The following is a 27943-nucleotide window of genomic DNA, read 5'->3' on the forward strand; positions in this document are numbered from 1 at the left end:
GAAAGAGGAGTGAATGTGTGTAAGTATAAAGAATGTGAGTTGTTTTGAATTTTTTTTTAAATAGATTTTAACAGAAGTGTTGACACAATTGTGAAATGCAAAGACAACACACAGAACAACAATGTTTATATAGAAAAGAAAAAAAAAATTTATTCAGTATCTGCAGGAACATGGGTTTGTGTATGACTGCGTCCAAATGGAGGGAAATGAAAGTGTAAAGCATGGATGTAAAGAATACATACATTACACTGAATACAGAAAATAATGTATACATAATGGAAAATACTCTAACATTCACACGGTAAGAAGAAAAAATAGGTATTTGGACAATGACAGAGCTTAAGAAAAAAAGATGTGCCAAATGCAAGTGTGTATGAATTGTGTTCGTCATTGTGCTCAGATGTGATCAACTTTTCTAACTTTCCACATAATGAAGATTCTTTTTTTTTTTTTTTTTAAAGCTTTTTCCTACAAAACCAGTCTGCCAACAATGAGTGTTAATGGAGTGTGAAACTAATTCTTCCCTTCTGGATGGGGTTAATTTCATTAGGACAAACACAAAAGTCAATTAACTTGTCTGTCAGATTACCTGGGATATTTTTGAACCATCTAGGATTCATTTTATTGTCCTGTTTGGTGAAAGATATCCTTTTGGTTTGGTTCTGGTCTTCTTCCAAAGCAAATCAGCCACAACAAATTGACCGACATCTAAAAACATGACTGTGAGACGTGGATGGCATGTGCTGACAGTCTAAGGGACACACTAAAGGGACAGAGAAACTACTGACCAAAAGCCAATAAAACAAAGAAAAAAGGTGAAGCTTTATTGTTATTTATTTTACAAAGCATCAATAAAATCAGCCCTGAAAGTTAATTTGAGTAACTGTAAAAACTGTCATCCTCCCAATTTGCCCTAGTATAAAAGTCTGTTTTAATACAAAGATATTAAGCTCTTACAGTAGAAGAGAGTTAGAAGACAAACAGACTTGAAGTAAATATGTTTGCCAAAAAAAACAAAAACAAACAAACACACCAAACAAACAAAAACAAAAAAGTATTCTTTGCCAAAATAAAGCTGCTAGTCAAAAAGTTAGTCAACATATTTAAAAGGGAGTTCGAGTTAAAATGAAAATGGTGATATTTATTTGCATAATTCTCTTTATCTAATGATTTAGCTAAGCAACTGCATGCAATGCAATTAATAAATTTTAAAGATGCTTTTTTTTTTTTTCAAATCACTTCTTATGCCCATATGACTTATGTATTAGTAGATGGGGGCCTTTCATATTTTTTAACGTTAGTATGTTAATGTTTCAATGGATATAAAAGAAGCATGCACAAGCCATACAACTGGACCTGGAATAGTTATTCAGATTAAACTGCTTCTGGTTAATCCAACGGTATTAAATTTCATTAGGTTAGTAATTGATTGAGTTTAATTCCAATTTTCACTAATAACATAAAACTTCCCAAATTGACAAACTGCAAGCATCTATAATGTGCTATTAAAATCATAATATGTATGCCACTAATTTGAAAAATACATGCTTAAAAATCAACTTGAAGATGTTTGATCACATTAATTTTGTTATCAGTGAGGAATCTATGACAATGACAGATATGTTTCTGACTAACGTCCCAAATTTAAAGATCAATAATCAATAATCATGTTCATTCTAAAGGTCCATATCTATCCAGTGAGACAAAAAAATCTGGACCGACTACAGTACGTAGAGCACAAAGCTGACCGATTTTCAAAACTGTTCCTCTTAACAGCATTGCAGCTGTCCTTTGTGTTCATCTTTGCACATGAATACATATTCAGTATCCTTTTCGTCAAAGAGTTCCTTCATCATCATCATCATCATCATCATCATCAGCATCTTGCTGGTGTAAATCTCCGCTCCGCTTTTTCATATGTCAGTGACGCCCGTTCGTACTGATCCAGGATTTCACTATTCTCAAGAAGTCTACATGATGGAGACAATGCAACATAATGTAGAACATAAGCGGACACACACACACACAACAGGACAGCACATTTCTCACACTAAAAGACAGAACAATGGGTAGCACTTTATGTGACTGCTCCGTTATATGCAGGCATGAAGCTGCAAGCAGGACCTTTTATAGCTCTGCACTGAATTTTCTTTTTACTCAATTACAATTTATTATGAAGGATTAAAACAAAAGTTTCTCATCAGTTTTTTGCATCTCAAATTTATGCAACTAATTTGTTATACTAAATGTCTTAAATTGTGCTTACAGCAACCTCATGAAAGCGTAGTTGTGGAGCATGCACATGAAATGTTACACACAGGCATAAAATACTATCCTTCACAATTAACCAAACACAAAACCAAATACTACAAGTGACATAAATCATGCAAAACTACAGAGGAATTCTGTATGCGTGTGGTCAGTAAAGACCTGTAAATTGCAAAGAGCTTAATAAGATATTTAAATGGTCTCAATGTGCTTTTTTTTTTTTTTTTTTAAATGTGTGCAAAAATCCCACTGATGTAATTTAATGAAAACATCTGGGACTGTGTTTGCTTTGAAATTTGTGCTTTTACTTTTACATTGTTGATATAAATTATTTGCTGTAGGCCTTCTGGGAGAAAAAGAGGTTAGACATATTAATTGATAACAACTTCGACTAAAGATGCCTGAAAAAAGTCCATGCTAATGAATATCCACTGAGTGATAAAAATGTATGTCCTCAGGAAAAGAGGACATACAGTAAACTTGAGCATCACAAAGACTTCAAACAAACTCACTAGGAGGGCAAGATGGCTGCAAGCAGGAAAACCATCTTGGTGGAGATGAACAATTAAAAAACATAAAAAAACAAAAATATAAACTTGTGCAAAAATCACAGAAAAGGAAAAAATAACTTACATAAAAGTATATACTGACTGGGCAAATGATGACTACACAACAACATATAAAGATGTTGATTGTTGGATAAGGGTGCTTACCTTGAGATTGTCTCTTAGACCCTAGTTGTGTTGTACTCTGATTCATGTTTGCTCAAAGAGCCAATGAGGCAGAACCTGAAATGTCATGGCTCTTTCATTTAATATCAGATTCCTTTTGCATAGAGAGGTCAGAATGCATACTGTGCTACATAACAGCAACAAACTTCATTAGTGCTTTGCTAGTCTCTGGGAGCCTTGCATGCAGATTTGGAGAAAATTAATAAACAGTCAAGAACACTCTGGAAAGAGCACATAGAAAGTGCATGCAGGAGAAAGTTGCATGTTCAAAGTATTTTTTTTCTCTCCAAAGATGTACTCTGATACCTTCACATATTGTTTTTGTAAACATATACAGTTACTTTTCAAGCAAGGTGCAAGTACACAGTAAAATACTTCTTTTTTTTTATATAGAAAATCTTATTCATGCCAAAATGTTAAGCTATGTAGAATATAAGTCATATATTTTCAGTATCACAGTTAGGAATACAAATGCATATTTTATGATAATTTGCATTCATGTCAATGAAATTAGTAATCTCTATGAATATCAGGCACCAGTTCAAGCCCTTGTGTTAACAGTCAAAATTGGACTGATTACAGAATTAACATCTGCTAAAATGAGGTCTGTATTTTAAAGATTTCTAGCAAACCTCAAAGTACAGTATTGTGTTTTATAGATGTGAGTTACTATTTGAAGGAAACTAGCAGCTAGCTTGACATGTTCAAGGATGAGCATGCAAGAGGGGATTTGACTATCGTAATTTAGCCCTTTGTGAAAAATTGAAAAGGTTTTTAATGATAGAAAGGGAACAAAGAACAAGGATCAATGCAAAAAAAGAAGCTTATCATAATCTTAAAAAAGTTATGAGAGGAAGAGGAAGAACAAAGCTAAAATAAGAGGAAAACAAAAATAAATGTAATTATCCCACACACATTTCAAACATCCCCATAGTTAACTAGGGTTGTTGTTCTTCCCTCATCAGAAATCTATGGATACTGACCGCTGTACTGCCTTTTCGTGGCGTGAAAGCCGGTGGCTGGTGGTGGGAACTTCTTCCAGGTCGTCGTCCAGGTCACATCCATTGTCCGCAGCCTCTTGCGAATAGCTGTGCTTCATGACCAAGATGCTCCTGCGGTTTCCTGTGGCCGGCAGCAAGGGCCGCACTGCCATTGGCGGCTGTGGAAGGTCTGTGAGCAGAGTGGCGGCCGCTCCATCTCGAGCGCTCAAATTTCCACGGCTTCCTCGTCCACTGAGTGACAGCTGGGATATGTGGGCGGAGCCAGGATTGGAGGCGGACCCACAGTGGTGATCATGGACGCAGCGTGAGGAGGCACGGCGAAGGGCGTGGTAGTTCTCAAAGTCTTCCGCCAGGTCCACTAAGTCTGCCGAAGCCGCTGCAGCTGTGGTGGCGCTCCGTAAAGTACACAGCTCATAGTGAGGCGGCTCAAAAACCTCCTGGAACATGGTGGGGTCAAAGTCCTCACGCCGGAGGATGTATTTTTTACGCGGCTGCTTGATCTGGACAATGACAGAGACGATGAGGAGGATGAGGACGATGCAACAGGTGACACCGATTATGGTCCCGTTAGTGTTGTTCAGGTTGTCGAGGATGTTAGCTTTCCTCTTCTCTGTACGGTGGTAGAGTGACAGCAAAATAGAGACAGAACATTTATGAGAATATGACTTGCATGGTTCTATAAGATGTCTAATATCATTATTAGAAAACAAATTACATTTGAAAGTGTGCGATAAACTGTGATGAGCAACTGTATTCCCAGTTAACTGAGCGTTAGCTTAGGTTAGCAACCGGGGGTGTAGTCCTCATCCTTTTCTCTTGTTACGTTAAAAGTGAAATGTACTGTTTGAAAAAATGGCCTTTAAAGGTTCAGTCGGTAACTTTTATAAAAAAATTACTTTGAAAATTACTTGAAAAAAGTCTGTTTGTAGTTGGAATCTGGTTGGATCCAATGGCCATCCGAAAGCAGCTGCATTTGATGACCTGGGAATGAGGCTCAGCAAACATCTTTTTCTTTCTGTTCTCATTCCCAGGACATTAAATACAGATGCTGTGGGTTGGACACAAAGTGAATGGGAATGAGACTCAAAAATCAACCATCTTACTCTGAAATCGTCTACTGCGTCTTTAAAGCATCTAAACTATCTCTGTTTCTTGCTCAAGTATGGACTAAACAGAGATATGTTAGAATCTGACCTTACATTTGACCTAACCCTACTTAAAATACTAACTAGCTCTACCTTGCCATACATGTACTATGCTCTTTCTTTAGTTCCATGTCTTCTACATGGATCTTCAACAAGACTAGACTTTTAGAATGTTAAAATGTATGTAACCACCAAGTACACGTTCAGGAATCCTTAACAGGCTTCTTGTTTTAAGACAAGTCAGCTTGAGACATTCAAAAGTCAGCTAGACACAGGGCTTTCAACCAACTCATGAATCTAACGGTAGCTTGAATAACTGCCACTGACAGTCGTAATTTCAGGGTAAAGTCAGCTGTCACTGGCTAGAAAAGAGAATCTTGGTCTTCCTCTGTCTAAAAGATCAAATTATTTGTAATATTACTAAGAATTTTGAGTAGTTGGTTAATCTGCCACTATTATCAATGTAAACTGCATAAGTACCAAAAGCTTGACAGGCAAAGCAACTGTAACTAAGGGGGCAAATGCAGTAAAGATGTCCTTAGCAACAGCTCATAGAAAGAGACCGACCATAGCTCACATGTAAAGATATCTCCGAACAAATGGTCCTTATCATGTACAAGGTTAAGGCCGTGACCTTAATGAGGTATCAAACAGAACAAAAGGTCATATTGGGTCACAGCTAGAGTCTGTTCATCACAAGGGAAACCACAGAGAGCAGCGCAGACTAACGGTGTGTGGAGAGGCAATCTGTGGGGAGATCTGTGACATTTAAATGCTGGATGAACTTGTAGCACAGCACAGCGAGCTTCAATGACAGTAAATGCTTACATTCTGAGATGCAAAGGAGAAGGGAATAAGACTTGACATTTTACCACTAATGAGGACAAATGCGGGCACTGTGGTGGACCTATGCGATACTAGAGAAGAGAGGAGGCAGAAGAATGAGTAACAGGCTGAGAAACGTGGCCTCCTCTTGCTGACATCTGCACTATTTCAAACACCCTCAGACTGTAGGAGAGGTATCTTAGTCTGAGTGAGGAATAGGCTGTGCAGGATTTATTTAATTGTTCAATTTGTCATCGCCTCTGCTTACAGCTTCAGAGAATTACAGTACATACAGAATACACAGGCATCTTTGCCGTGCAACTCTGCTATCTAATTCATAGAACTGGGGTTAATTGCAGCTGGAGGTTTTTATGTAAAAAAAAACAAAAAAAAAACATTCTGATGTGAAATTGAAATAGGTTAGAGAGAGAGTGTGTGTGTACATGTTTGAAGTATAAACAAAGTAGAACACATCTTAACCACAAGTCAAGTACAAGAGAACACATTAATGATCATCGGAAACGCATTGCTTCTATTGACGTGGGAGTTTCAGTGCAAGAGGGCTCAGCTCAGGGGAGCTACAGTATAGATCTCATCTTATGTATTTGGAATACAGTGATGGGTCCTGAAAGGTCAAGGAACAGAAGGCAAATTAATTGGCAATATAATGCAGAGAAAAACTAGCTTATCCCCAGAGTCTTCACTCATCTCAAGATAATTACTGAAAAAACATCATATACGACGATGCTGCATTGAAGACATCTCAAGTCAGAGGTGTAGATAAATTATGGAGCTGCCAGTACTGTTGCAAGACACTAGGGATCAATGTATAGATCCAGTAGCGTTAAAATTCTGAATGGAGAAGAAGAAATTGATGGTATCACAAAGTCAGGGAGAACACAGGACCTTGCTTGCCTCGAGGCACAAAAACAAGGTAAAAATAAGGGCACGTTCAAAGAGCAAAAACAAAGAGAGTGGAGCACAATATTGTCATGAGGGAGCAGTTCTTGGGCTTCAACTGGGACCAATAGTTGGATCAGGTTGAGGATGAATTCAAATTGTGACATGTTGCATAAAGTCAGTTGATAATGGTGAGGGTTTTATGACCAAAATAATATATTTTTTTATAAAAACATATACATTTTATCATTACATTTAATATTGGATGATAAGTGATATAAACTTTAAAAAAAATTTGCTTTATCAATATTTGAATTTCCAATACAAAACACTAGCACACACCCATTAAAGCTCCTGAAAACTTCAAATCTTAAGTGGTTCTCAATAACGTGATGAGATTGAGAAATTAGGCCTGATCTAAACTCAAGTGGATGAGATTTTTAGAGTGGAGTGTTGTCAATAGTTTGTAATTGTCACAGGGGAAATAATCGTGCCTCTTGTAGTCATTAGCAGTAGTAACTGCAATAGTAGTATCAGGAGTTTATCGATGGCTCAATCCAAAGTTCACCCATTCAGTTCAAGCCCAGTCTCTCGCTCTCTGTCGCTGTCCGTGGTGCTGAAACAACCGTAGTCTTCCCAGGGTGCTTCAACTGTGTCTCATAAACCTACAATCTTTGATTTTCATGTGGGGTAAAAGGGATGAAATGACCTGACATGTAACGTCTTACCTTTACATTGGTTCTCATCCCAGGGGTAGACACAGTTCTGCATGCCGTTACACACCAGTGTGTTGTTTATGCACATGTTACTGTGACAGAAGAAGGCATCTGCATCGCATGGAGCTGGAAAAGATGACAGCAAATCAAAACAATAGTTGAAAGAGCTAATTATTTATTTATTAAGAGATTACAGAAATCTGTATGCCCATTTCTTAACTGAAACATTCTTCTTTACTTTCCATAGGAACAGTTAAGTAAAAAGTTCAACTACTTTTTAGGGAATTTCTCATCATTAACAGCAGCAAATGAGTAGGACACTTGCTGCAGGACAAATCAGTATTAGAGGTACAGCTGAAGAGAAGTTCCAGTGTGCCAGATTTTGAAGAAATAAATTTGGATGGGCATTACTCAGATCAGACCTGTTCCCCTTGAACCCATCTGTTCTTCATGAATTTTCATCCTCATCCTCCTCTTCAAACATTTGCAGAGACAACTTGTGGATATGAATGAATTTCTTGGAATATGTATGTGCTCTGTATGTGTGCAGGTGTGTGTGTGTGTGTGTGTGTGTGTGTGTGTATTCTGTGTCTGGAGAGATAGCCGTGACATTTCACAATGGTCTGCACACATAACACACACCGAACAAATCCGTTCTATTTATGCAAGATGTTGTTTATTTGTCCTCAGTGCACAGCCCTTGTCAACACAAATCTAAACCAGGTAATAAACATGAGCATGTTCTCAAACACATGATCCATCATGACACCTGCCCTCACAGAGTGGCCTGTCTGAGACACAACACTGCCGTCGTCTCCACCTTTCTATGACAACAGAGTGAGAAGTAGAGCCACGCCACCCATCAACAAGACATGGTCGTAAAGTCGGTGTGATAATGTTACAGGCTCCATCCTCCTATAGCTACATAATTTAAAGCCAAGGTGCCCTTGCTCTCAGCAACCAATCACACTAATGCATAAGCCATCTGATTGGCTAATTCATTGCTTCCTACTGTCAATCACAGTGGAACAATGGCACAGCATGCTAACCACAGGCTAAAATACTTTGTAATTTTACTGGTTGAGATTTTTGGATTATTATAGGATTTATACAGCACTAGTTATTTCATTGATATAGCTGGCTAGGATTTTTGCATCACTTTGATGTAATATATTTCACTGGACTAGCCGAAACCACGTTTTCACTTCTGGTCATATTTATCTTTAAAGTTTCTAAAATTTAATTTCAGGAACATCTTTTGTATCAAGATATATATAAAAATATTTCCATATGTTGTGTGAAGATTTTAGCCATATTCTCCACCCTAGTAAGAAGTAAACTCACACTTAAGAATAGCAATACTGGAAGAAGTACTCAGACCCTGTTAAGAAAAAGTAGTAATACCAGACTCTGAAATCTTACTTAAGTAGAGTGAAGCATTACCAGCAAAATGCTTAACAAATACGGTATTGTATTATTATTACTAATACAATAAAGTGTAAGATGATTTTAATGTGATAACACGTCCAGGTAGAGGTCATTTTCACTATTTAAAGGAACTCTAAAGGACAGTGGCGTAGAAGAGAAATGAATACTGTGTTCAAGTGCTGCGCTCGAGTAAATGTACTTAGTTAAGTTCCACCATTGCAGAAGAGTATTAAAGAATCAACCATGTACTATCTGTCAAGGGGGAAAATATATATGGGGGGGTGGGGTTGTATTCTGAAACCACTTCCAATTCCCTGGTGTTGGAACATCGGGGAATTGGGGAAAGTTACTTATTGTGTCACTAACTTGAGGATAATGGATGGCTCTATTTTGGTGCTAGTTGTTTGGTAGAGGAGGAGGAGGCATCCTTCCCTCTTCCTTTTTCTCTGTGTATGTCTCTCATTCTCTCTCTTTATCTCCCACTCTCCCCTCTGTCACATACAACACTGGCACTGCAATCCAAAGCAGCTTGCCAGTGGTATGGCAGAGCTGGGGACTATTTGACACTGTGATGTATGGCTGTTTTCATCCCGGCACTCATCCCAAGTGAATAATAACACACCAAATTAGAGTGACTTATCGCTATCTCTGCCTGTATCCCATCCTGTCTGGGCCTTTGCCAGTGTTTCCTGAGTCATATTGGCTCTCTGTGTGTGTTCTGACACTCCTCTTCTCATTTTTTCCCCCCTACCTGTTTCTCTTCTTTTCCCCTGCTTTTTTCTTTCATACGGTATATGCCAAAACTGCAAACATTTCTTTTGTTAATAACCACCAGAGGGAGCCCACTCCTTCTCATTCTCCTGGCTCCTCCAAACACCACAGGGCGAGACCAGACGTTATAAAGAGCGCGATCCACACTAAGCTTCTGCAAAATTAATTCCAAGACATTCTGTAATAAAAGTGCCCTCTTGCCCACACAGAAACATTCACAGTCACTGCCGGAAGCATAAATTAACTCCTAAATGAGTGGCTGATGAAAATAGTCCGGGTGTCTCTGCAGAGGGGAGCTCCAAGAGCAAAGAGGCCTCTGCAGTGAAGCACTGGGAGCCAAACATCATGAATGTTTCAACTCGAATAACCGTTATAGATTTGCGTTGTGTTGTGTTATTTTGTCTGATGTTATCAATGTTGTTTTCATTTTGCAATAACGATAGTAGTGATAACCTCTCATTTCATCAATATATTCTTATTTTCTCGCCTGCATTGTTTAAATCAGTAAAAAATTAATTAACAATTCAAATAGCTGATAATAAATACTGTGTGAGTCAGTCAGTTACCCCTACTTTGCTTGCAGCCAGTTCAAAAGGCTCCTCACTGGTGCCAAAAAGACACACCATCTGTCTGTTTGAGTACTGGTCTCTCTTGACTGGTTACCAGTGAAATATGGTGTAGAATAGGTTTAAAAATGAATTTATGTGCTTTTGAGGCACGGCATGGACTGGCACTATAGGTTGTACCTCTAATCTCCTCAGTCCCCATTCCATGCCTCTGATCTTTAGAGTCCAAAGGTGAATGAGCCTTGTCCATTGCTGCTTCCAGGCTGTGTGACAGTTTACCTCCACTTTTAAATCCAAGCACCTTTTTACAATTGCCCCTTAAAGGCACTTTTATAAAATTTATTTTCATCTTAAATTATGTTTTAAAATGTTCTGTATTTTCTGTATGTATGGCATTGACTTGCTTTGACTCATGTGACATATACTAAATTTTGCTTGTGTTCTGCTTGAACTCAGATCTGTTGCAGAGAAGTTTAATATGCAAGTGTTGCTGTGGATTACACTGCATGTAGTATAAATATGCACAACAAAGACAGTGGGCTTTGTCAGCAAATTAAGTGGATTACATTTACCTAGTGCACAGTATTTTTCTTAATCCCAAAGCAACCAAGATAACAAGGGAGTAGAGATGATGTAATCTGATCTAAGGCATAGTAAAGACCCATATGTTAGCAGACATCAGCATATTATGTCGGCCTCAAACGCTTTCATCCATACAATAATGAAGCTTTACAAGAGACCAGAAGTGATGTGTGTAGTGAAGCCAGAGCAATTTCCATCTGCAACCCCGGAGACAGGTATCTGTTGATGAGCCGTAACAATGCTGACAGCTGAGACGTCACACAAGCTAATTCATCACGTAAGACATAATTGCTTCTTGGGTAAGGATAGGTTTAATTTTCATATACTTTGCATATGAAATCTTACACTGGAGTTCTGCATAGGACCGTGTCTGTGTGTGTTTGTTTGTGTGTGTGTGTTAGAGCCTGGAAACAAAGCAAAATTAGTATCAGCAAGTGTGAACAAAGCATGGACAATAAAAGTGGATGTTAGCATTTGGGTACATTGCTCTCCCATTGGAGCAACTCGCTGGGAGTTAGCAGCTGTGAATGGCTCTCTAAAAGCTGCTGGTCCCACTGGGAACCAGCAGCTGTGAAAAAATGTATGAAGGCTTAGGATCTACTGCGGCAAGGGAACACTTTTTGTAAAAACTGGCCCATAAGCTGCAGACCAAGCTAGTGCACCTGTAACAGAGTACACACACACTCACTTGTAGGCCTCATACAATATCTTCCTTCCTCCTGGGCGGGGGGAATTCAATAACTTCCTATAGCTTTTTGTAGTACAAATAGTAGTCATGGCCATGTCTACATCACATACCCACACTTGTGACAAAACAATCTTAACTCAAGGTCCCCTTACTAGATTTTTACAGAGCTTCGAACCACATCTTTACATTGTTCTGGGACACTCACTATACAAACACACTTGATGTTTGTGGTTGTGAATGTCTGTTGACAATCCATTGCTTCATGTGTGTTGAGATTGGTATACAAAGCTAAATTAATTCTCACTAGAATATTATTGACCTGTTGATGGAATGTGAACATTTCATAAACAGGCTTAAGTGCAATGGGTCACTTTAAATCTTCTCGTTAATAGATACCAAAAATTGGTACACTTTACATAACAGATAGGTAGTCATAGGGTAGAAAGGGGCTTTTTAGGGTTTTTTCCCCTTTAAAAGCCTTACATAATTGTAGGTCAACTGTCCATACTTTCAGTCCCTCAGGGAGTAGTAATGTTGTTCAAATTTGAAGATTATGGCAGTAATAAACATTTGCTTATTTTACAATAGAAAATTAACATTAACAAAAAGAATATGTCAGTGTTTTGTGCATATACGGAAATGAACATGCAGTGCACACAACTAAAAATCCGTAAATCATACCTAAACATAATACAAAATATGAAATTTAAAAGTCATTACATCTTGTACACAAGTCATTTAATGTAGTTTTGACTCCTGAAATGCTTTCAAAAGTAGCAAATAGGTTCACCCTGTTTTATTTTAAAACAAATGACGTTCCATAAATAAGCTGCATCACTTCACAAGAACCAATGTAAAGTATTGTGTTCTGCTCTTTCATAACTCTTGGGAAAAAAAAGTTGATCTGCAGTAAAAACAAGTTAAGAGTGCGCACTAGTCTGAATTACTTGCTCTGCTGTGTCTGCTTCCAACAGCTCTGATACACCTGTTCATCGACTGTTGACAGGTTTGGTGCAGTGCTGCTGAGCTGTGGTGGATGTTGCTCTAAAGGCTGAGGTTTGGCCGGGGTTCGCCTGAGTGACTTAGACAGAAGCGTTGCCCCGGCAACAGCACATCCTGGCTCTGCTTGGTGGAAAGGCCTTACAAAAGGGACACTGACTTCACAACACAAACAACTCCGCTGCTGCTGTCACCTATTCTGAAGAAGCTAGTCCCTAAGCTATCTTATCTTATCGTTACAACATACACACAGAACCAGTGGAGACATGTTGTAGTTATATAATGAGCATCAACTGATTGTCCTTCAGGGTTTGGTGGTTCCTTATTGGTGTGGGTGTACTTTGTGACATTCAATAAAACCAATCAACCATGCAGGATGAAGAAAAAACGAATCCAGCTCACTTTTAAATAACCATTCTATGTACATGCCTTAATCCAAGATGCATTATTTCTGCTTCTCAGTAACCATAATCCCAATATGACACAGTGTGGCATTAATAGAGCATTCTGAAAGGAGGCATCTGGCTCCGAGTTTCCTTTTGTCATAATAAAAATAAAGACCAAGGCGCCGCTTTGAAATTTCAGTGGAACAGTAAACATTTTTCATAGGAATTCATTGAATAGATTTAACACAATTCTTGTAATTTAATTTTTTTTTTTTTTAGCTGCCAGTTATTGCTTCGATTTATCTCACCATTTGCTTTGAGAGATTTCTCTTCAAGCTGCAAAAATGCAACGTTCAATAGTGTAGTGAAGGTGCGTGTTTGAGGCATTAAAAGGCCCTGAATGATATTGACATACTGTATACCCATAAGCCTCAGACCCTCTTCATTCACCTCACTAGTACAAAGAATGCCCTCTGCAACCCCTGTCAAACTACAAGCTCCATCACAGAGAAGCCAGTGAATGAGAAAGAGGAAGGCTGTGTGTGTGTGTGTGTGTGTGTGTGTGTGTGTCTGTGTGTGTGTGTGTGTGTGTGCGTGTGTGTGAATTTTAATCTCTCCCAGGTGTTTGGCTCAAAAGAAAACGGGTAGATGCGAACATACTGTAGCTCACCCTGATATTCCTTTGTCTCAGGCTCTGTCTCTCCCTCGATCTCTCTTCATCTTGATCTCTTTGCCTTTTTACAATAAGGGAATTAACCAGTTCCCCCCCCACCCCCCCCCCCACCTGTGGTATTTCTGTAGAGTTGAGCTCAAATCCACCAATAATATCATATTTACAATCACCCTAAGGCAATATTCATTATAATGGAAATCATGTTCCTTGGTTTGGTGCAGTTTAAATGGTCATAAAACTAAATGGAAACCTGTGACAACACCTTACCAAATGGACAGCATCTGATATAACTCTACATAAATGTGGTCACTGTGGCTCCATCTCCCTTTAATGGCTACCACTACTGACTAAGCCTGTTTTATTTTGGCGTCAATGTCGCTGTCATGGAGCAGTGGCAATAAAGATCAGTTTCCCTCATTAGACGGATCATGTTATAGTAAACATCTTTTTGATAAACTGTGTAAGTGTTTGCGTTTTCGAGCGCGAGTGTCTTACGTTCTTGGTAGGTTGTGAAAAGGATGCGGAAGCGGCTTTTGCGGCTCGCCTCGTCCGCCCACATGCGGATGACGCCCAGCGTGGAAACCAGCATGATGTCGTTGGCCACCGTGGAGCAGAACTTGCTCTTCAGGTCTTCCACCGAACTGAGACGAGTCGGGATGAGAAAAGCAAATGCATCGTTTATTATCAAGTCACTCAGGCTGTGACTGTGCATCTCAATAATCCACATTATTGAACAGAAATTCAAAGCAGCCATGGTTGCTCAGAATGTTTTAGTCTCATTATCCTGTGATCACAAGGTATTAATGTGGTTATCTGAATATACCCAATTGTTCAGAAGATCATATTTGTATTTAAGTGCATTATAGTTATATACTCTATATATCTCAACTTATCAAGTACTGTTTACTATGAGCATGATTTTAATATTTGAGTCTCTTGAGATTAAAAGTTAATGCTTTTCAAGTGAATTTTTCTATAAAAGTGTATTCTGGCAATTCTGTTAAAGAAATAGTTTTAATATTCCGGGGAATATGCTTATTTGCTTTCTAGCTGAGTGTCAGATGAAAAGATTGACACCATTAGTAGCTGTAGCAGTAGCAGCCGGTTAGCTTATCTTTGCATACAGACTGGAATTATGGGGAAAACAGCCAGCCTGCTTTGTTAAAAGATAATATAATTCGCCTAACAGCACCCCTAAAGCTCACTACTTAACACATTATATCTTGCTTGTTTAATCAGTACAAAAAGTGTAAAAGTGACAAGCTGGGGTGTTACGATCGGTTTGTGTTTCTTGGATGGATGCGGTGACTGCCTAAGGGCTTTGCTCGTTGTCTGGCAACATCACACTGACAACAGAACTCCCCGTTTCTGTCCCCCATCTTTGTGCTAAGCTAAGCTAACTGGTTGCCTGCTGTAGCTGAATGTTTACTGTACAGGTTTTAGGGTGGTATTGATCTTCTTGTCTAACTCTCATCGACAAAGCGAATAAGTGTATTTCCTAAAATATCAGACTATTCCTATTCCAAGAATTTTGTCTGTAATAGAAAGATAAAATAGTATTAACACTTGTGTCAGAAATGGATTCTTGTAAATTAAAATCTGATCTGGTCTCTAAATCTTATGTGAAGCCAAGATAACATGGACACACTAAAGCAAAGAAGCTGTATCTTGTCAAAAGCATGGGGAGCAGAAGCATTAGCTTCTTGTCTTGACATAATTAAATATTTAAATCTTCTTCACGAGAAAAGCACAAAATGTAAGTTGTTATCTCAAGATAAAGAGACGATTAAGTCATGATTATGAGATAAAGAGCCCAAATAATTAACTATGGCGGCTTTGAGCCTCTGTAAAAATTATTAAAATGAGAGATTCAACATTTCACAAAGTCATACCTGCCACCATCATACACTGCCACAAAGTTGCGCTTGCATTCATTGGAATTGGCCATCTCATAGTCGAGAAAACGCAGGTAGATCTGTCAGAGGCAGAGAGGAGGGGAAATACGAAGAGAAACAAGAAGAGATCAAGTGAGGAAAATTATAGGACAACACAAAATCTGGACATGACGGTCGAGAGAAGTGAACATAACAGAGGAAAGACAGGAGAGAGAAGAAGATTTCAGCTCCATCCTATTATGGTCTGCGCATCTTAGTCATTGTACCAGTGCCTGATATAGCAGCCCTGTAATGAAATAAGACTGACAGACTGCAGCTTGTACAAAGTCATTACATACGCATATCAAATGAGGACTCAGAGACAGACAGAGTCTATTAGCTTTAGACTCATTATCCATATCTGTTGAGATAAAGCATTACACAAAAACCTACACCCTTGTTAAACTTTAAGTAGACCTCGGACATTTTGCCACAAGCTATGTTGAAGAGAGAAAATGTCATCCACTTAAGAGACATTTCCTGTGAAATTCAAACATATAGCCCACAGTATATAACAAAGACTTTCAAACTATGACAGATTTCTACAGTATATGGACTATTTTATTATCCTGACAATCCCTTGTTGAGTGAAATATCCACCTTGCTATCCACCTTGACTCTTCCGATTGCCTCTGCATCATTGTCTGTCACTCATTCATCAGGCTGAGATCACCCAATCACAGCTCTGGTTCTGGTCGGCCGCGCACAGCACTCGGCATCATTACGGTTAATGAGTGGACCACTCCCGAACTGTGACAGGGAAATGTGATGCTTTAAATGCCCAAAGACGAAAGCCGCAGATGGAGCGGGATAATGGACCATGCAATGTCAACTCGGCTTCAACAACATGACAAGTGAAATGGATCAAAGGGCGGAAACAAGCTCCCAATTCCCCTGAGGTCTCATACTGGTGTCAATAATCTTCCATCTAATAAAAATGTGTCATATTCCGCCACTTTCTTGGCTAAATTGGTTTTGTAACAAGAAACAGGGCATCTATTTTCTTGTACTGTGACAGTGGAATGAAATACTGCTCAATATCACCTGCTGGCTTCATGATGCAAAGATGGACATATGTATGTATACTGTATACTGGACATGGGGAGTATGTGCCTTTTCAAAACGTAATTTGTCCCAAAGAATGTATGGACTTGTATTGATATCAATGACTTAATACCTGAAGGTTCGCGTTTCACTTGCACTGGGACTAAAAAACAGACTAAACGTGTGGAAACTGTAAAATGTATTTAGGAGGACATGTTAATACCATTGCTTATACAATTTCAAACGTAAATTTTATCATGTTGTTTTGTTGAAGCCTTATGCTCAACGATCTACACTCAATACTCCATAATAACAAAGTAACAACAGAATTTTAGACATTTTTGCTGATTTATCATAAAGGGAAAACTGAAATATCACATTAGCTGTGTCCCGATTCAGGGGCTGCACCCTGCATTTGAAGACCGCATGCAACACAGCAGCAGCGCAACTGGGCTGTCCCATTTCAAAGGCTCCCTCAAAATGCGGCCAAGACATGAGGCCTTCTTCTCATGGGCAACGACGGATCCGACGGGCGGATCCTTTGTGGCATAACCTACCCTTCATTGCGCGCCGGTAATGAAAGCAAACAACAGCAACAGAGAGGATTACACTTTCAAATTTAAGTTGGCCTATTGGGTTTCAGCTCAGTTCAACAGCTTACAATAGAACTGTTAAAACCACGGGCCTTAAAACCTCAAGTTTTGGTGAAAAAAAAAAGTTACGAGTTGTCAAGGTTGTAGGCAACAGGGGTTGTGTTTAGTGACACAGCAGTAAGGGCAGGCACAGCTGGTGACGCAAAGCGAAAATCATCCGTAGACTAGACTTTCTTATTTTTCCGTTTGGCTGTCACGGTCTATGACGGCTACGCGGGCCAAACCTTTGTAGACCACATCCTCCGAGTGATGTGGCCCCTAATTGGGGACACAGACACTGAGTATTCAGACCCTTTGCTATGACGCTTGAAATTTAACTGAGGTGCCTCAAATTCTCATGATCATCTTTGAGATGTTTGGACACCTTGATTGGAGTCCACCTGTGGTCAATTCAGCCGATTGGACATGATTTGGAAAGGCACACTCCTGTCTATATAACATCTCACAGCTGACAATGCAGATCAGAGCAAAAATCAAGCCTTGAGTTGGAAGGAAGTGCCTGCAGAGCTCAGAGACAGGATTGTGTTGAGGCGTAGATCTGCTGTATTGAAGGTTCCCAAGAGCACACAGCCTCCATAAATCTTAAATGGAAGAAGTTTGGAACAACCAGGACTATTACTAGAGCTGGCCGCCGGGCCAAACTCAGTAATCAGGGCAGAAGGTGACCAAGAACCTGATGGCCACTCTGGTTGAGCTGCAGGGATCCTGTGTGGAGATGGGAGAAACTTCCAGAAGGACAGTAGGATCAGTAAGAAGAATGTCACTCGACACTGTAGCTAGTAAAATTAAAACTAGAATTACAGCCCCATGGTTGTATGCCTCTGCCAACCAATCAATGAAGAAATAAATTCAATAAAATATATTAAGCTTAGCCGATAAAGAAGTTACTAATAGAACAAAAGGTTGTAGCCATGACAGTAGACAGTGTTTCAAATATGGATGTTGCTGCAAAGATGCTTCATATTCTAAAACATGAATGCTTCACACACATCTTCAATCTGGCAGCACAGAAGACCTATACAATCACCGCACTGTCAAAGTGGGCTCCCAAGATTAGTGCCACCAATACAGTTTCTTACCAAATGTGAAATACAGTCACAATCCTCTTGCGCTATGGTTTTGAATAATGACCAGAAAAGTGTATTTGCAGAACATTTTGATATCACAGTAAAGTTATAGCCAAAGATAATACATCAGGTCACACATCTTGCCAGAGCAGAAGCATAAAAAAATAAATAAATAAACGCTGCTAAAGATCAGTTTTTCAGATATATGAAAAATTTAGGATTGAGGGCAAACTTTCAGAAAATCACTTTCACTGAGAACAAAGTTGTTCTGGGTAGATGATATTTGAAAATGGCTCCATTCCACGAGGCACGTTGCCAAAGTAGTCAGATTTAATGTGTAATTGTTAAGGTTATAGTCAAGGTTAAGGTTATGGTTAGGTACTCTCGGCCAAATTTGTCTCCATTTGTTTTATAGTTCAAGAGGCAAAATAATTGGAAAAAGTACCAATCAGCATGTTAATTAGCACACTTGGTCCAGTCATTGCATCGTTAACCCGTAGTAGCTAAATTAGACACTTAAGTTTTCTATCCACAACACAAAGGATGCATTAAATCTATCTGTCCAATAAAAGTTCACTCAATCAAGGGAGACTAAATACAGATACAACACATTGTTGATAAAGTGTACATTCATTTTTATTTTTTTTTAAATAGACCATTTGTTGATAATGGCTGATTAAAGCAATGGATTTACCATCATTTAAGAGAATTATGTACAGACATTCATGGTCCCCTGAGCATGAATCCTCAGCAGCTCAAAGATTTTCACTTCTCCTGTGAAATATCTCTACTGTATGGATTGGCACAACATTGCATACATTCATGGTTCTGAGACAGTTGACACTTTAAGGAACTCTTGACACATCCAGTGGCATCAGGTCAACATTTTAATTTCTCTAATACTTATGGCCGAATACTAAAAAACGAATGACAATACAGTCAATTGAGTAGGTGTTAGCATGCTAATATGCTAAACTAAGGACTAAGGTGATGAACATGGTAAGCATTATAGTTGCTCATCATCAACATAGCACTGTCGTTGTGAGCGTGTTCGTATGCTGACACTAGCATTTAACTGCACTGCTGTGCCTATATGCAACCTTACAGAGCCACTAGAGTGGATGTCTTATTATACTGTGCTAAATTTCAGAGCTGTACTCCATGCATCACAAAGTGCATGTTTTCAGGGCATGCAGGCTCTGTCTGACTGAACATAGCTTAGTCAACTTTTCACAACTTATAAGAGCTGCATTAACATCAGAGATGAGTTGCAGTTTTTGCTGACTGCTGATGCAGTTTCACAAGAAAGGTAATAGGTAATAATTGTTCTCAAAGCAGATGAGAATAATTAGGACTCTCGCGCTCATGCCTGGAGGTGTTGCAGTATACCTCATGCTACAGCTACAGCTCATGGGTTTTGTCCTCCCATGAGGACAGTTTCCTAGTCATCCTAGTTCCTGGATGTTTTAAGTAGAATTGCGATGTAATAGGAGCAATAGGACAGAAAGATAATCATTTTTGGTGTACTAATGCAAAACAAACCAATCCAGCACAGCTCACTGAATCTATTTATTGGGTTTTGTACCTAGAAGACACCACAGATGTACTATCGAATCTAAAAGTCCAACTACTTTTTGTCCCGCTGCCAATGTGAACTGTAAAAACCTGAAACTCTACTGAAGGACAGACGGAAATGTGGCTTCGGGACATGGCTGTGATTTTAAGTGCTAATAGTTGCAGGCTAAACCAAGTAACAAAAGTGTTTTCAATTATTGCTGCTTTGGCAGAGTGGGTTAACACAGTGATAAAAGAAAAAAAAAAAAGCCTGTACACCATGCTGCCATATGCAAGATGACAACCTTATTAATAACTGCAATTTTTCACGCTCAACTTTTGCATTCACTAAAGCGATGTCCGATGTGAAGGCCTCATCACTGTATGTGTGTATGAGAGACCAACAAATACACAAATAAAAGCTTTTGAGGTTGTTTTTCTGCAGCTTCTGTTGCCGAACTCTTCTATCTGACCAATGATGAAGAAAAATCTGAGTGCAGATGGCATCACGAAGCTAAATGACGGCAATGGATCAGATAGATACAATCACCAATTTGTAAGGCGAGAGATTGGCTGCAGCAGGGAAATAGGCTGCCTCTTCATTGATTCTACAGCGCCCAATAATGGCGCAGAATCCATCACTGACCGGGGAAGAATATGTTCTCACTATTTTTTTTTTAAAAGGTGCCTGTAACGGTGTTTGTGCTGTTCATTACAGTCAGAATGAATGTCCATATTTTGGCCATTATCTTCATGAAAAGAAACAGAGGGTGTCAGATGGTGCAGGCAGGTGTTGTGGAAAAAAAAATCCAGACAGGACACAAATGATGCCTGTGGATAACTGTTATGAGTCAAAATGAAGCAAGTAAAAATATTCCTCCACAACTAACAACTGTCAGCTGACTTTGGACAGCTGTCTAAACAGAAATACCAAGAGGAAGACATGTTGCGACATCAATTAAGTCTTTATCTTTACTAATTTACTCACTAGTTTTTATTTCACACATGTATTTAAAAAAGGTGATCCTGTGCTACTCAGGGTTTCCTAGTAAAATCAAATCAATTTGGCTTTTCAAGGAAGTTTCTAAGAAATATATTTATAAGAAAAGCTGTAATTAAAATGACACATGGTGGTGCAAAGCGATCCCAATATGACATAAAAATGCGGTGCTGTCACTTCTGGCAACAATACCTGGTCATTATTGCTTACTCGCAGGTATATCTTTTATTCAGTCTCCCCTTTCTCCTCAACTCTCACGCCATCCCTCCCTCAGCCATCTGCCATCTCGCCCCTAACTCCTTCTCTATACATTTAGATCTTCGATAAAATGCATTATTAAGTATATCTTTCCCATTTTTCCTCGTCCTTTGTCCCCTTCCCCCCCCCCCCCCCCCCCCCCCTCCTTTCTCTTCTGGAGCACTCCGGTGCAGTCTTAGAGCCTCTGGTATAGGAAGTCATTATCTCTCTGCTGTTTCTGACGCACTGGGTACAGTGCAGTACTGTATCAGCACAGGGAAATGAAAGCCCTGCCCTGCATGCAGCGCAACCTCACGCATGCAGACACACATGTTTCTGCATATCCTTCACTGCAGGAACGTGAGCATGAACGTGTATTATTTAGTTAGAGAGATGAAGTGAGAGACCAAAGGAGATAAGTGGAGATACTGTAAGTTTTATATATCTGAATGAGAGCAATGGTGGTGATGTGTGTGTGTGTGTGTGTTTGTGTGTGTGTGTGTGTGTGTGTGTGTGTATAGGGGGGGGGGGGGGGGGGGGGGGGGGTAGAGCTTCAGGACTGTGTGATAGATTTGTGCTAAAAATTTTATTTGCTGCCTTGTCCATCAGTGCCAATGACTGTCAGCCTTTGGCTCATGACTCGCCTTGTGAGACACTCCTGCAGGGCGAAATATGACACTGATTCAGACCAGGTAAAATACATCATACTGCCAGCCTCACTCACTCTGTCGCTCTTTCATCCATATACCCAGCCTTAGCTTCACACACGGGGATGCATGCATGTGACGCACACAAAACTGACTTATGGGCCTCTTTGGTGCTGTTGCTGTGACGTACTGGCTGACTTACGCACTCCACTTACAGAGACTGAGGAATCAATGCTGCTTTTTTTTTTTTTTTTGAGTTCTAACGATAAAGAGTATGACTCTAAGGTAGGTGACGTTGTCTCACGGTTCCTGTGGCTTTGGGGCTTAAAGTAGCTGAATCTGAAGGACATTCCTGAAAGGAAACAAGGGCATTAGCTGTAAATATGCAGCCAAAAGAATATATGCCAGATAAAAGAAACTGCTGTCGCCGTGAATTACAGTCACAGCAATATTACCAGCCAGTCATATCGTAAACCAGTCCGTGTGTGTGTGTGTTATTACAGTACAAGAGCCTGCAGAGCCTGTGAAGCCTGCAGCGCAGTATGAAAAACCTGCATGAAAAAGTACTACCAACCAAATGAAAGTTTTCATGAGAGCTGGAACACAGCTTAAAAGCTTCCCTAATGTGAACTGTATGACTTTAAAAAGATCTCTCTGTTGCCCACAAATAGGAAGATATAACATCTTGTAGCATTAACAGGCGCTAAATTAGTGAAACAAATAGTGACATGGTTAAGCTGACATTGCAGCTGCCTTATCTCACTCCTGAGAGTAAAATAAACAGTGTTTGACTTCAATTTACTTTCTAACTTATGGCAGTATTAAGGTTCGAAGTGGCTTTTCAAATCTAAATTTTAGATACATTCACCCACATATGCTAAAAATATCTGAATAAAAGGTTTATTTTACCTCACTACTTACAATTATAGTATCATAAATGTAACCATACCTTTAAAATCCTCATATAGCTGTAGCATCATAATACTTCCTGTCCTTGAAACAATTGTTCTAACCATAAAAGTCAAAGTAAAAATGTGGTCTTATTTTGTTAAATTAAATGTACCCAGAAGAGGGCCAACACTATTTTAGCAGTGGATTTGCTGCAGTCATGGACTGGACTGGGTATGTGCGTATAAGATCAAGCCATATAGACTTCTATGAGAAGTTATAGCATTTATAAAATGTGGCCTTTTCCTGCACTGCTGCTCTACCCTCGGGAAACTTTTAATCCTGTAGCATTAATGCAGCACGGGTACCTCTGCTAGATAAGGAAGCATGTCTAGGTTGTATTAGAAGTAGCAAAGGTGTGTGTGTGTGTGTGTGTGTGTGTGTGTGTGTGTGTGTGTGTCTGTATTTGTATATGCATGCATGGCAGTGTTGAGAACACTGGCAGAGAAAACAAATAAAGGCTGTTGCAGGCCTTAGGGTCAGACTGCATGGCAACACTATTTCATCAGCGCTAACGCTCCCTCCCTCTCTCTCTCTCTCTCTCTCTCTGTCTGTCCGGTCAATCCCCACTCCCCTCCTCTCCCTCTATCTCTCCCTCTTTCTCCTTCCATCCCTCTGTTCCTCTTGGCAACAGCTTGCTGATTAAAAAAATGGGCCTGACCCCAAGTAAACCCTTCTGCCTATCTGTCTGACCCTAGCAGGGGAACAAGTCCCCCCACAGTCACGAACACTCACATTGGGATACTGCTGACAGCTGCAGACAAATCCACATGCAATATCAAAGCTTTCTGATGCAACACCCGATCTTGCTGCATGTGTGGATGGATGTTGAATGGAAACAGCAAATTAATAAGAAAAAATACTTGATATCTCAATAGAAGCTGAAGCTGAAAATTTGTCAAATGAACAACAGTGTTGCAGCATCTGGTTTTCTTGTTGATTTCTTTTCTGATGTAACTTCGCTCTGCTGTCATCAACCCAGCTGATGGGAACACAATTTCATTTCCATTTGACTTCATGTGACATTTCAAAATTTGACTTTAAATCTAATTCACAGTTGGATGCGAGCGTAGCTTATGTCACTAACCTTGGAGCGCGGCGGAGCGCGGATGTACCATTTACAGTCGACGGCCTCGGTGGCGCCAGCCTTCCCGTCCCTGGTGATCTGATGAGACTCAACGATACCTTCTGGACCAACCATATCATACTGACAGGCTGAAACACACACAGATGCATAAACACACACACATGCACGCGTATATACATGTGCAGCTCAAGCAAACACACATTGACTCACAAATATGACACAAGAAAACATTAGACAGCACAAATATATATATATATATAACTGGAGGAAACACAGTGTTGGCTTTAGTGAGATAAAGAGTGAATGTAAAAACAAGAGTGACAGATAGACAGAAAGGAAGAAACAGAGGCAGAAAGAGAGAGAGAAGGAGTATACCTACAGGGCAGAGGTGGGGGTACTCCCAAATCTGCAAAGTCCGGATCTGAGGAGAGAGCAGAGGAGGGGGCATTCATTTTTAATACATGATTACAAAATCGGGATCTTCACAGAGGCGAAAACAACCAGGTGTAACAATATACTGAGGAACTCAAACTACAAAAAACTGGGATCCTTTTGGAATCCTTAAATGCTTTACTACTGTCTCTTCTTTGGAGTCACCTAAATGAAAGCTGTTGGCGTTTTTGCTGTCACACATATCATCTGTCATGCCCACAAGGTAGAAGATTGTGCTCAAAGGCCATGAAGCTCCTGGGAGTGAGATTCTTCGTTTGAACCTGCACTTGTGATGCATGATTGTTGCACCCTTTGAAGATTAAAGATACATTTTGAGAACAAAGCAGCGGTAAAAAATTATTGGTGCGGATCAAATCCTCACAAACAAGTTGACCGCTGTCGTTTTCTTGAGGAATAACGGCCTGTCATGTTAAAGTTCCTCTCCAGACATGTTATGTGAAAATACTCTGCTGTGATTAATACTTTGTTTAACATGATTTTCCCACATATAAAGTGAAACAAATTGAAAGCTGGGGCTGTAAGCACATCTACGCTTACTTCCTCGTTGAGAAATCTAGATCAGGCCTGGTGGCCCCGTCCACCACCACTGCTTGCGCTAGGTTGACAGGTGAAAGAGCAGGGTGTATTAAGATTGCTAGCGGAGGAAACATCGGAGAGAGTCAGCCACATGTTTGAGCTTCAGTCAGACCCAGACTCGGGATTTTGTTGAGGAGTGAGGAGTTGTGAAGCAGAATCGGGGACTAGTAGATGTTTCACAACGGTAAATGTAGTTATTTTTTTATGCTGTTTGTTAGCTTGTAACTAGCAGCGGCTGACACAGTGTTGGTGGCTGTGCTCATGCAAACTCTCGCTCTCTGTACTGACAAAGTTCAGGTGACTGGTGAAGAGCAGTTCGTATCACGATGGTTAGTGTTAGAGGAAACATCGGGGAGACTCAGCCATGCACATGTTTGAGCTTCAGTCAGACCCAGACTCAGATGAGGAGTTGTGTTTGTGTCCGCCACTAGCAGACACATCAGAACGGGTAGCGCAGTTAGCATCTTTTATTTGTTTATGTCGTTTGTTAGCTTATAACTGGAAGTGGCTGACACAGTGTTAGTGGTTGTGCTAATGCAAACTCTTGCTTTCTGTACTGACAAGGTTTCAGTGACTGGTGAAAGAGCAGCGTGTATCAAGATGGTTAGTGCTAGAGGAAACATCAGAGAGACTCAGCTACATTATTGAGCTCCAGTCAGACCCAGACTCAGATTATGATTCTGTTGAGACCAAAATCAGCCACTAGCAGACACATCAGAACAGTTAGCGCAGTTAGCATCTTTTATTTGTTTATGTTGTTTGTTAGCTTGTAACTGGCAGTGGACTGACTGACACAGTGTTAGTGGTTGTGCTAATGCAAACTCTTGCTCTCTGTACTGAAAAGATTTCGGGTTGATTTTGCTCACTCCCTGTCCCCACAAGTTGACAGGATTTTCTGGCTTTCTGAATCCATTTTTATGATTGGTTCACTGCAGTTCCAAGGTGGGAATAGTTTACTCATGATATGTCTTGTATTACATGAAAAACACCATATGGACATATTAACGAGGTTAAAAACTTGATTTTAAGTGGAAGGGGTCTTTAAAGACATACGCTACTGATGACACTGTAAGTCACAATAAGAATACAACTAGGATAATGCTGCACTAAAAATGAGTCAGAGCTCACCCAGAAAGTTTAAGTCTTATCTTTGTTCTATTTTGCAGCTTAACAGAGATAAATGAAAGAGCAAAAACATATAAAATGTCCTTAAGAAAGGTTTCAGAAAAATTTAACAGACCGCTGGGGACTATGATTCTAATCCTTAACCAAACTTTTACACACTGAGAACTTGAACAAAGCCAAGCTAAGGCCATACATTTTGTCAAGTGAATGAGATAAGGGAAGCGTCTGGTGAAGTTTTAAAAGTCAGCTTGAAGCAGAAAAAGGTTCTTAAGAGTTTTTCTGTATAATGTTGCAATAAATTACATCAACAAGCCCGGCCTGGCTGAGTAGTGTTACCTCTTCTTGCTAGTGCAACATCTCAGTTTCGTGAGCTACCAATCCACATGCTAAGATTTAAAAAATTTCCACAGCATTAAATACGTTCCTGCTGATTCCATTATATTCCGACCAACGGTGACAGAGCAGTTGGGCTTTCAAAGCCCTTAGCTGAGAGCTCGGGGCTGCATTCATTTGAGGACAGACCCTGCAGAAATAGGAAACACAAAAAAGGCTTCACATTAAATCTGATTGTTCCTTGCCAAATCGAGGCATGGCTACCACTGACTGAGCTCAGTGTGGAAAATGAACTCTGATTGCACAGCGTGAACACCTCACCTAAATGTCACCGTTTTTTTTTTTTTTGTCTGTATATATGCCCTAATTTTTCTGTCTAGACATGAGTCACTGTGTGCACGGTAGACATGAGGAGCAAGACCCATATACCTGGCAACGCTGCATGCCTGGTGATAGAACACTAGATGAGAAAAAAAAAAAAAAGTGAATGAAACAGTGGGTGAGGGAGGATGAGCAGTCAGTGTGTTTGATGATGACATTCGCTGGATAAAACCTATAATCAAAGGAGAGCGATTCTTGGCCCGATTTCAGCTGTGTTCTAGTGGGGATTCAGAAAAGATGAACCGCCCCTTACGTTGAAAGAAGAAGAGAAAAGTTGAATACCTGTGACAAATCTAGCAAGGCTACAGAAAACCCTCTCCCCTTGGTGCTTTCAACACCAACTAGGACAAAGTAAAACATTCATGTGAACACAAAAGCAGTCGGGAGACGTGCTTAGAGTCTACTCAAGAGCTTCTGCTCAGGCTTTCACTATTTCCCTCCCGATTAATTGTTGCTTTCAACCAAAGCTTCAAATGATTCGATGTCTAAAAAGCTGAATGGGGAAGACCATGCAATTTGAAAACACAAGTGGCTCCTTTGGCCTTGGACAGCTAAATGGTAGTGAACAACTCTTTGAGGAAAGTAATGCTTTGCTGGTACAGTTCAAACAAGCTTTCTCTTACTCTGTAATTCCTCCTTTATAAATGAATCAAAGCTGTCCAGGCTCTTTCTCTATTCAGACAAATCCACAGACAGTTTTGATTTCATAAAACTGACTCATCTGTATATTTATATGGACAAGTGACTGTATATATGAGCAAAAAAACACACAAGTCACTACTGTCATTACCATTGTAGGGCTGCAAATAACAATTACTTTCTGTGCTGATTATTTTTCTATTAATCAACTGATTTTTTTTGGTCTAAAAATGTAAGAACATTGTGAAAAATACAAATCATCATCTCCTAAAACTCACAGTTACACAATCAGGTTGCTTGTTCTGTCCAACCAATGGTGAATATTAATTTACTATTAAATCAAATTAAGACACAAACAAGAAAACATATATAGGTGCAGATGGATGGACCGCCAGGCTAGCTGTTCCCCCCTGTTCCCAGTCTTTATGCTAAGCTAACGTGGCTGTCTTGTGGCTCCAGCTTCATATTGAACATACACATGTGAGAGTGGCATTGACCTTCTCAATCAGCTTTCAACGAGAAAGTTCCTCACAAAATGTCAAACTATACCTTGGAGTGCATGTATTTGTACCATATACAAAGGCCT

The 27943-nt window shown here is 39.8% G+C and overlaps 1 protein-coding gene across 1 annotated transcript in view; it reads right to left on the bottom strand.

The window, feature by feature from the left end:
• Window positions 1-1944: 1944 nt before the first annotated feature.
• The window catches only part of neto1 (neuropilin and tolloid like 1), a 67616-nt gene continuing 41617 nt past the window's right edge, over window positions 1945-27943 (bottom strand). Inside the window, exons 5-12 of the mRNA XM_022744325.1 lie at window positions 24230-24271; window positions 23851-23978; window positions 15572-15654; window positions 14175-14320; window positions 7599-7712; window positions 3983-4610; window positions 2982-3056; window positions 1945-1970 (exon numbers count right to left, since the gene is read on the bottom strand). Coding sequence (XP_022600046.1) covers window positions 2996-3056; window positions 3983-4610; window positions 7599-7712; window positions 14175-14320; window positions 15572-15654; window positions 23851-23978; window positions 24230-24271 — 1202 coding nt within the window. The 3' untranslated portion in view covers window positions 1945-1970; window positions 2982-2995. The remainder of the gene's footprint in view (window positions 1971-2981; window positions 3057-3982; window positions 4611-7598; window positions 7713-14174; window positions 14321-15571; window positions 15655-23850; window positions 23979-24229; window positions 24272-27943) is intronic.

Source organism: Seriola dumerili, unplaced genomic scaffold (genome assembly GCF_002260705.1).
Source record: "Seriola dumerili isolate Sdu_G_001 unplaced genomic scaffold, Sdu_1.0 BDQW01000079.1, whole genome shotgun sequence".
Lineage (NCBI taxonomy): Eukaryota > Metazoa > Chordata > Actinopteri > Carangiformes > Carangidae > Seriola > Seriola dumerili.